The sequence below is a fragment of the Lutra lutra genome, chromosome 1 (genome assembly GCF_902655055.1).
Source record: "Lutra lutra chromosome 1, mLutLut1.2, whole genome shotgun sequence".
NCBI lineage: Eukaryota > Metazoa > Chordata > Mammalia > Carnivora > Mustelidae > Lutra > Lutra lutra.
Genome location: NC_062278.1, coordinates 104,358,076 through 104,369,329, shown reverse-complemented (window position 1 = coordinate 104,369,329; position 11,254 = coordinate 104,358,076). Strand labels below are relative to the sequence as shown.

The 11,254-nt window shown below is 36.5% G+C and overlaps 1 protein-coding gene across 2 annotated transcripts in view; it reads left to right on the top strand.

Moving 5' to 3' along the window:
• The first annotated feature begins 1,594 nt into the window (after positions 1 to 1,594).
• Positions 1,595 to 11,254, top strand: part of PEX5L (peroxisomal biogenesis factor 5 like) — a 225,798-nt gene continuing 216,138 nt past the window's right edge. For both annotated transcript variants that reach the window (XM_047731164.1, XM_047731155.1), the window contains exon 1: positions 1,595 to 2,074. In XM_047731164.1, coding sequence (XP_047587120.1) covers positions 2,054 to 2,074 — 21 coding nt within the window. In that variant the 5' untranslated portion in view covers positions 1,595 to 2,053. The remainder of the gene's footprint in view (positions 2,075 to 11,254) is intronic.

The following is an 11,254-nucleotide window of genomic DNA, read 5'->3' as shown; positions in this document are numbered from 1 at the left end:
TGTGATCTCTCTCTTTGTCAAATAAATAAAATTGTTTAAAAATGAGAAAATAGAGAGTATACTTGATCAAAAGAGCAGTGAGGTAGTGAGCCAGAATTAGCACTTCAGCCTGCTGACTCCTATTCCAGTGTTTTATCTTACAAAGGACAATAAAAGAAAAATGGATGATACTTTAGTTTACAGTTTCTATGAACGTATCTCAATTTTCTGAATAAAACAATGAGCTTGTCATGCAGGGTTTGGACATGGAAAAGCTGAAGTCTAAAGAAGACAAAGGAAATTTTCCAAGGTTAACTATTGGTGGAATCTAATAGGATTCCGTATCTCTTGCCTTTACAAGTCTTACTCATTTTGTGGTTGATTGGTTGGTTGGCTGTTCAGTCGCTTGTTTTAGGACCACAGATGTATTGAATTAATCATTTCTTTGATTCATTTCACCCTTTCCTCACTAGTTCATACATAATTGTGTTTTATAGCAATTTTTACAGGGTAATACATATTCTCAAATCACAAGCCAAGCTAATAGCTAAGATATAGATAATTAGCCTTCATATAAAATGCCACCATCCCCTCCCCCTGCCTCTCTTCACCAGGAATTACCAACATTCTGAATACTATATTGATTGTTCTACTGGTTTCCTTTTCATATAGTTATATATGATATATATTTATATCATATCAGAGAGGTGGTAAATTTTTTAACTTTATGAAAGGTATATCATGCTGTTTGCACTATTGGGGGGATTATATCATGCTGTATACAACTTGGAGGGCATATTGTTGTGTAATTGGAGATATTATTACCAACAAAACTAGGTATTCACGGTATACACATATATGCCAGCGTATGGTGTGTATGTATATACATTTATAATGTAAAGACTATCAAACTATCCAGTCTTTTTAACTTGAGACATATGTAAATGCACTCTACCTATAGATTATATAGTAAAGACCCATTCATTCAACAGATATTTTTAGACTACCAACCACGTGGCAGGTGGTACTATATTGTATTGATACATCTGTGTACAAACAGATACAGTCCCCTCCCTAAATATCACTGACTTCATGGAAATAACATTGCATCTCCACAGACAGACAATAAATAAAATATGTAAAATATATGGGATGTTAGATGATGTTAACTGCTAGGGAGAAAAATCATGGAAGGCCCTTAGGGACTGGGGTTTGGAATTTTAAATAGAGTGCTCAACAATGAATTGAGGGTGGGGTGAGTGGGGAGTTTTTATTCACGGAGTGACATGGAGGCAACTTGTGAGAGCTAAATCAGAACAGAAGTAAACTCTTCAAAAACCCCCACGCTCGGCCTATTATATCTGTAGGATGACAGGCTCGGTCGTTATTGATGGCCCCTGGAGAGACAATGCATGTTCCTCCCACTTTTCTGACCATCCACTCTGCTAGAATCTCCGTGGTTGCAGCGGCCGCACCTGAACGCCTTGCGCGACCACCACTCGCGGGGGGCACTTTGCCGCCGCGTGCGCGCCCCGCCTTCGGGCTGCTCCCGGGGCCCGCCGAGGACGCGCGCGCGTGCCCGGCCCCGCGGCCTCTCGGCAGGGACGCGGCCGGGAGGGCGGCGCGCGCCCCGCTCGGCAGCTGCGGCGGCGGCTGGTGTGGGCGCTCACGTCAGGGTTGGGAGGAGGAGGGGGTTCGCGACAGAGATAGTGAGAGAGACATGAGGCGGCCCGGCAGGAAGCGAGAAAGAGTTGGGTGGAGAAGGAGTGAGTTTTAGAGTCGCCGGGTGAAGCAGGACCTGCGCCTGAGGGTGAGCGTGGCAGCCTGGGCTCCTCGTCTCCTCCGCGCGCTCTCCTGTGTCCGCTTTCAGCACCCGGAGCGGAGAACAGTTCCCAGCAGCCCGCAGAACAGCCAGGAGGCCACCGTGGCCAGGCTACCTGGAGCCTTCCTCCGGGCTCAGAGGCACGGTCTAAAACACAGTGTGCACGCCGCCTTCTCCCCTCTGTTGGTGTGCAAGTAAACACGGGGGAAAGCATCCGGCGGCCTCAGGGAGCCCTGAAGAAGCCCAAGCAGAATGTACCAGGGACACATGCAGGTAAGACATTACCATCGAACTGGAAAGAAATCTTGGGGGCTAATTTAAGAGCAAGGTTGTTCACTAAGTTGTTGTGGTCAAGAGCTGTCTTCATACAATTCAACAAGTGAAGTGGTGCAACATGACCATGACATTTCCGTCCGGTGCTATGGGTAAAACTAGACAGGTTTCTGAGGGTGGGGGGAGACCTCAGAACTTCGATTGGGGAAGTTTGTTTTCTGTGCATTCCCTGAGCCTGTTTCTTTAAACAAGATCAAGGAATCCAAACAGAGGAAACCTGGAGATGACTGTGTTTCCGTTGTAATCCTATTGATGCAACTCGGCATGTATGTCAGCTGAAGGGCAAACAATAATTGGAAAGACAAAGCTTTTCTTTTATCATCTGCAAAGGTTTCTTGACAGTTAGAACACTTTGCCACTTTTGTATTATTTTTTAAAGTGTTGATTTTTTTAAATGGTCGGTGCTATATTTCCCCCCTTCAAATAGTGGGACATTATCACCTATCCCTACAGTCATAGGATGACTTGGGGGGATGAATTTCAAACGTATGTCCAAGAGGCTCTAATGTTTTTCAGGGGAGGTGCTGCCTCTTGTTATTAATGCTCCTCTGAGCTAAGCCTCTGCTTCTCTTAGATGCATTCCACTCTCTTGGGAAAAATTATTTTAACCTTGACTCCAGTTCTCATTCACATGGTTGGTTCTTCCTTATAAAGGCAGGTGTACTCTTGGGGGAAAAAGCAAAGTACAAACTCAGCTTCCTAAAGTATGAACTGAGTTTTGGTGGGGTGGTTTTTTTGTTTTGTTTTGTTTGTTTGTTTTGCTTTGCTTTTTGCTGTTCCTAAATGCTGTAGTCATCAGGTTTAATGTTTGGGCTTCCTTTCCATTCCAAAGATGGTCAAATACAGTCATCATATGTGGTGTCTTCACACTAGTCTGTAACATGTGTGAATATTGATGATGTTGCTTTTGTGTTATTTGATCAATTGAAAATAGATAAATATGTTATTGCATTCATGACTTAACATTATCAAATATTTAGTTTCTAAGTCTGTGAGGAAATTCTTTTAGACTGTAATTTACTTTTATATAAAAGGGTATTAATCAATTTCATAAGTTTTGTAAGATTTCTGAATCAGCACTATCAGAATTCCAAAAACATTTCCCATATTACTGACATCATCCTGTTTTGAAAATTTTTACTGGAGTTCTATCACAGTTGATGGATAATAATTAGTCACTGAAGTATATTTCTAAATATATATAATAGATGTGATCTGCATGTTTTTTATTAAAGCTATGTTAATAAGAAAGTTTAGCCACGAAGAAACATTCCAATAATGATGAAAAAATAAAGAATTATTACTAGAGTTTAATGTTTCCATCTGCACCTAAGAATGATACTTATAATTTTATATATTATCTATTTATTATCCCTAAACAGTTTCTTCACAGGAGTAAAATAGGAAGGTTTTACTGAATAAAGTCAATCTTCAGAAAATTGTTCATTCACATAAAATTCGTAATTGATTGCTTGGGCAATTTACAAAAACTTTCCACATTGTTTTTTGTTGTTGTTTAAGTATGTTTTTGTGAATGAAGAATTAAAACAACAATGTGGTAAATTCAGGCACCCCAAAAACATTTTAACCCAATTTTCTGAATATTTCAAGGGAGGATATTATTGAAACCTGAATCGATCGTCTAGAACAAAGTCCGAGGGTTCCATTTTATTTTGAAAGAATAAACAATATGTAAGATTCTGCATATGATCCCAACTTAATGTTTTTTGCTTGTGCTCTGTTGTAACAGCCAAATATGATGGCTTGCAGTAAAACTTACAGATCTTTGCTGCCAGGAGTAACTTGAAAACGTTACTAAATAAAGACTGTAATCAATACGCTTGCCAAAATTTCAGAACACAATACCTTTTTTTTTTCTTATTCACTAATGACCATTAACATTAAACATACAACTTCTCAGGCTTTAATAGTTTAGTAGCTATTAAATGATATGATCATCTCAGAGGGACTTCCCCTCCCCCGGAAATAATGCCTATTACAACCTGATTTTATAATGTAGTTATTTGCTTATATCTGAAAAGCCCAGTCTCTTTCCCAAAGAATAAAATTTAGCCTACAGACAAAATCTCCTTGTGTTGATATGTTCAGGTTAAATAAAGAATCCTTCCTTAACAGAGATAACATCATCTCCTATGCATACCTGACTGTAATCATGAAGGAGAAGATATATAGCCCAAATATTCCAAAATATTTATTAAAAATCTGAATACATATTTGGTAAAATGGACTAGGAATGAGCAGATTTACTAACACTTCTGCCAACTTTGGAGTTCATTTGATACACTGGTGTTACTTGGCTGATACCTTAAAATGAGAATGAAACAAAATATTTGCAGTCATTTGCTATCCTTCTAATTCTCTTTTCTGTATCCAAGAGATTCTAAAATAAAATGTTTTGTAAATAGGCAGTCTGGAGTGGGGGAGATGTTCACAAGAAGCCTTTAAAAATAGTCTAATTTAAAACTCCTGTAGTGCCTTTATTTTTACAACTAAATGATTTTATAAATAAAGCCTATTAAGTCTTTTATATCTAGCTAATTCATCCCGTTTACCATAGAACCTGAATTCATTGTAGAAGCCAGAGACTTTCAAAAACACACTCTGCTAGTTCGTTTGAAAAGTTGACATCTATCACAGATAGATAGAACATATATTTCTTGGTTTCGGAGTAAATGCCACAGGTATATTTCTTAGGAGCAGGGCCCTAGAGTTGTGCTGTTTTTCAACTGCCTTGCCACTTATTTCCAAGGGGAATTTATCACCCAAGCAACTGAAGCAAAAGTTGTTTCTTTAGTGACTGTTTTGGGTGTGATTTACCTTTCTTTTTTTCCTTTTGACCAAGGGGGCCAATGGCAATTAAATATATCTTAGATTCAGTTCAGGCCAAACTCTTTATTCCTTTCAGATAACCTGCAGTCTTAATCTCTTTAATACCTCTGTATACTCTGTACTGCAATGCTTGTTTGTACATGTGCATGTGAATTAACAATGCCAATTAGAGCAAAATAATTATGTGTCTGAATATTTCCTTAGCCGAATTTTTTTTCTGGGATGGTATAAATATAGAGCAATGTAATTTAAGTTTTGAACTAAGATTTGTTTTTTATTTTTAATGAAACATCCTCACTAATGTTTTTTGTTACAAAAGAAAGTTATTTCAGAAGACAATCAAACAAAAAAATCTGTTCATAGTTGTAACTGATCTTCATTATGGGCATTCAAAACCAGACTTTTCTGATTTATTTAAGCTGGCTAAGGAAACATTGCACACCCTCTGGCCTCATAAGACATTAACTAAAGAAAATTTAAGTGACAAAAATTGTAAGATTATTAATAGTTCTAAAAGTAGCCATTTTATTTGTCTTCCCCCAAAGACATTTTGTGTTTGTCTTTATTTATGACTTTACTTAGCTTTTTTAAAAAATCTTCATGAAAGGGAACAGCTCAAGTAACATGAATTATGTTAATACATTAGATCTGGCCACTAAGGATTCATTTAGTTTCACTGGAAACAACAAATAGAAGAAACCAATCCAAGAGATTATAAAATGTTTCCACATCTATAACAATAGTTTGTCATAATTGAAACCCTAAAGCCAAACTGTAAAATAAGTAATATTTGTCATGGGTATTTCTACTTCTCTAAAAGATCCATTTTCTCCTCCTTGATGCCACCATTTTCTATCTTCTGTCATTTCCTTTTTTCAACCTTTTGCTAACAAAGATATAATTAATACCAGTACACTACATACACTACATACACATGCCCTGCAGTGGTATTTGCATTTTCAGAGGAGACTCTTTGAAGATTAGTTTGGTAGAGAAGATGTTTTAAGGAGAATGTGGTAATGCTGTCCTGAGAGGCTGGGGTTGATGGTTTTGGTCAGGTGTAGCTACTGCCTTCCCCTCTCCCCTCCTCCCCATCTCAAATGGCACCTGCCTCGTCTTCTCAAAGTCTTCCTATGAATGATAATCAGCATTAATACTCATTTACTGAATGAATTTATTGTCTAAATGAAATGGTACTAACTAGAACTCTTCTGAAGGAAATTCATGTACAGTGGGTCTAGTGCTCAAAATTAAGACATAAGTTCCAGAAGATTTTGAAGTGCCCTCTAATATATTTACAAGGAAATCATGCTTGATATGAGAGTAATACTTAGCTCCCAACACTTAAAACTTATAATACATATGGAATAATATTGCAGAGTGTTTGATTAACCTGAAAGTATCATTCCCCAGTCATAGTCATACTGGCCAGTAGTTTATATAATATACGTACTGTAAGGAATATGATAAGTTCTTCCTAGATTTTGTTTATGGTTTATAAACATTCTTCCTAAAAACACATGTGTTTTAAAGAAAAATTCTAACATATGAACGTTTTGAGTATAAGACATTTTTAAAGTAAAGACTAAGAAAAGGTTCGAACAGAACTTGTTAATTTTAAAATCTTTGAATCTCTAGTATTACTACGGCAACCTAAGAAACATTAAGATGTGATGTATCATGTAGTCAAAACATCTGGCAGTCTGCTGTTTTACACTTTTCATTGAGATCACATGTTGCCAACACAGGCATAAGCTAGAGTTGCTTAAAGGTTCTATATTCTCGAATTAACTTTTTGATACACTTATAGAATAACTAGTATGCATTTCCTGCACTAAAAGTGAAGATCAACTCTGGCCTAATGTTTCCTTATTAAGAGACTTAAGTCCAATCTGAGTGTTAGGGGACATCTAAACATGATGTAATTTCAAATACACTGATAAAGGAAATGAGGTTGCCAAATTTCTGAATATGTATCATCTTTTATAATTCAGAATTTATTTACTATACAGCATATAACCCATGTATCAGGTACCAAGACCACAGAGTGATGTGAATTAGGGGTTACATTTCTGTTAATGACCTTCATCTCTACATTCCCCACTTCCACCCCTCCTCACCTATGCCATTCCCTTTACTAGGGACAAAATGGAAAATTTCTTTCTTCATTCCATTAAGATAGATTTTTATATCTTATAATTAGCATATTATACAGCATACATACAGGAAGATAGTAATACCCTATTGGTTAAATATCCAGACCACTGCTGATTGTTCAGAGCTCAGAGTATAATACAACACATGGCCATTGTTGTCTTATTATGACACTTTTTAACAATCTTTATTAGTACCAATGTACTACTTCTCCTATTAAAACTCCATTAGATAAATGACCATTATTATTCTTCATGAGAGATTTTACTAAACTGATCATTCCTATGTATTTTTTTAGACAATCACTGTTAGAAATTGCACAGATGAAAAATAATGAGCTCATTTAGATAGGAAGATGCTACTTATTCTCCACTTCATGCAAGAAAAACACAGAGAACCTTCTAGCAGCTCTGAAGTGGGATGAATCTGAACCAGGTGGAAGAGTTTGCACTGAAGGTGCGTAAAGAACTCCCAAAACTCCTGCTCATGCATACATACCTCTGGAGGAAAAAAAAAAAAAAAAGGAAAGGAAGGAAGGAAGGAAGGAAGGAAACCAGAAAAACCCTACAAGTGGGACTTGGTATAGTGAAAACTTTTTTTCCCCCCAAATAGAATGCCATATGGTGACCTATAAGTCATGAAGATTCCAAAAGATGTTTGGTGTTATGAAGCCAGAAATCTACCTAGGAAGCCACAAAATTCCCACTCCTACACACCCTCTTAAAAATTATTTAGTTTTTAAAGCAACAGTATGGTAGAGGAATTCAAACCATTTCATATGAGTAATGATTGAAGGAACTGGGGATGTTTAGCTTGGAAAGTGAAGCCTCAAAAAGACTACAATGACTCTATATAAATGTTTGAAGAGTTACTAGGAAGAGGCTACAATTGTTCTGTATAGCCTTGAGAGTTAAAACTGGTATGGTATCAAGATGGGATAAAAATTTGCTCAAAGCAATGATAACAAGACGACCCTGGATATTTAACCAGTTCCCACTGAGTGAGATGCCTATTTGGAGATAGATAAAGCCTAGAGGGAAGGGGGGGCTGAAGGTGGGCACAGAGTCCCTATGCACACATAGGCCTCTGTTCCTAGACCATCACGCCTTGTAGATAAAATCCAATAAAAAGCACCATGAGATGGTATGTGTGTTTGTGTGTGCATCTTTGTGTGTCCTATGAAAAATCGTTGTAGTCAATGAAGTAATGACCTAAAATAAGCAAAATTCATAATGTTCTGGGGGAATATTTCCTGGTTACCTAGAATTAGGCAGGGCCATGCCAGTACCATCGTGAAAAGTGATCAAAACTAGTAAAATGTCAGAAAATATGTAACCTCTTTAAGGAAATGAGAAACAGGGAAACATTTAAACATCATGAGAAGAAGCTGATAGAATTGCAAAACATCTTTTTACTTCCTTTCACATGGGTATTAATTGTAACATGAATGCTTATACTGAATGGTATCTTTTGTTTATGTGGGGAAGTAACATCTGATTGGGCAGGTGATAATGTACATGAAACACCTGGGAGATGGTTGGAAATGCAGAATCCCAGGTCCCATCCCAAACCTATTGAATCAGAAACTGAATTTCTCAAGATACCCAGTGGTTTATATGTACATTAACATTTGAGAAGTGATGGTTTGAAAACATCAACATGGAGAACAAGGCCTGATCTATTGCACTGAGAGTAAGAAAAAACTTGATTCTTGGGTATCTTTCTGAGGTCATAGAGACATGATGATGTCCCTGATAGAGGGGCTGCTAAGAACAGCTATCACAATTATGTTTGAATTAAGTTTCTTCCTTATATCTATACCATAATTTCCACCCAATTGGTAGTAGTTATTCTGTCTGGAAAAAAAAAAACACAGAAAACCTTTTATGTTCCACCTGAATAAAAACAAACCTTCAAGTATTGAGAGAATTATCATGTCCTCATCCAATTAAATCTTTTCTTCTCCAAGATAAAGAGCACAGTTCACTCAATCATTTTTCATTAGGACATTTTTGATGTTTTAATACCTCCATGAAAGTAGGGACCTCTGAGAAAGACATTGCTCAAGATGTGATCTCACCAATGCCAAGCAATGTGAGACTGTTTATCTCTTAGGAAAGATATCTATTCAGACAGCCTAAGACTGCTTTAGCATCTCTAGACTATAAGTTGTTCTCTAAATTGTTTTGATGTTTCTATTCTCTGACTAACTTGGGAGTTATCTCACAGTTACTAATCTTTATACCAGAATAATTTTGGATCAAAATGTGCTCCTTAGAATATTCTAGGTTAATGGTTCCTTATATCTCCAACAATTACACTAATGTTCAGTTTTGAGGTCATAGAATCCTGAGTTTGAAAGACTCTTGAAAGTGTTCTGTTCAATCATCTCATTTCACAGATGAGGAAATTTAGGTTCAGAAACATAAGCGATTTTCTCAAAAAGTCCCATGTAGGTTAGTTAGCAGAGCTAGTACTGGAATGAAAACTGCCTTACCCCAGTGTGCTATTTCCATTATACTATTATTCTTTATTTTGATGTTTTTTTACAAACAAAAATCTAAGTAAAAGTAAACATTATAATAAACTTCTAGGTATTCCAAAATATCCAGGTGTTTGGCATTTAGTCACAAAAATTGATATTTTCCTGCTTTTTAGTTTTAGTATAACTATTTGATATTTTATGTATTCAGTTTGATAGTCATTTGGCTGGCAGTGGAAAAAAGTCTGGTCTGTAGGTGTGTTTTAAAAGTGGAATGAGGCACCATGAAAAGTGGTATCATTTATGTTCCTAAGAATGTTCCTCGCTGTCTCTCCTTGGACTGGCTAGATTAACTATTTGAGTGAACTGGTTTGATAGGTTCTTGAAGCTAGTTGCCTAAATATACAAGTAAATCAAACCCCAGTGTTCTTTGCTGTAAGCAATGGGAACCAAGTCTGGCTTATTTAAGTAGAAAGGGGATTTATTAAAAGTATATTTGAACAACTAATAGGCATAGGAGGAATGATGAAAATAGAAAAATCATCATTTTGCAGTGATCATAGCAAAAATTGATTCAAATAAAAATGCTAAATGGATGCTAAATATGAGGAAGGGGGCAGTTTGAGGAGAAACAAGATATTTATATAACATCAAAATATCAACTGTTTTGGGGTATCTGGGGGTCTCAGTCAGTTGATTTCTCTTGATTACAGCTCAGGTCTTAATCTCAGGGTGGTGAGATCAAGCCACACATCGGCCCTCCACTGAACGTGGAGCCTACTTAGATTCTCTCTCTCCCTCTCCCTGTGCTTGTCCCCACCCCCCAATCATGTAATAATAAATTGCTCTCAAAATAAATCTCAAAATAAATAAATAAAATATTTTAAAATATATATAGCAACCATCTAAATTATAAGAGAAAAAAAAAAACTTTTCACTGGAGAAATTGGACAACACCCTAATTAAATAATCAAAATCAGTACCACCAATACAGTAATCATCTGCATGCCCATCTCTGGATATGATACCCTGAGAAGGACACAACACCACTAATGTAGTATTACTGCTGAGAATGTACAACTTAAATCCAAGAGAGAAAATCTCAGACAAACCCCAATGAAGGATATTCTATAAAGTAAACAAATTATGTTTTTAAAAGTGTCAATGTAATGAAAAACAAGGAAATACTGAGGTGTTTACACATTAAAAGAAGACTTAGCATATGACAACTATACACAATACATGATCCTGGATTGGATCTTGGACTGGAAAAGAAAATTGTGATAGAGCACACTGTTGGCATAATTGAAACTTGAATATAGACTGGAAATTAGATTAATATTAGTGTTATGTTTCTTGAATTTGGTAACTAAACTATGACAATGGAAGGGACTAGCTTTGTTTATAGGACATACATCCTGCAGTATGAAGGGGTAAAGGGGCATAGTGTATGTAACCTACTCTCCAGTGATTTAGAATAATGAAAATAATATTATGTATGATATAATTGCATATATAATAGAGAGAGTGAGAGTGAGAAGGAAGACAGAAACAGAGAAAGAGAGAGAGAGAGAAATACAACAAAATGTTAAAAATTGGTAAATCTGGGGAAAGGGTATTATGGGAGTTCATTG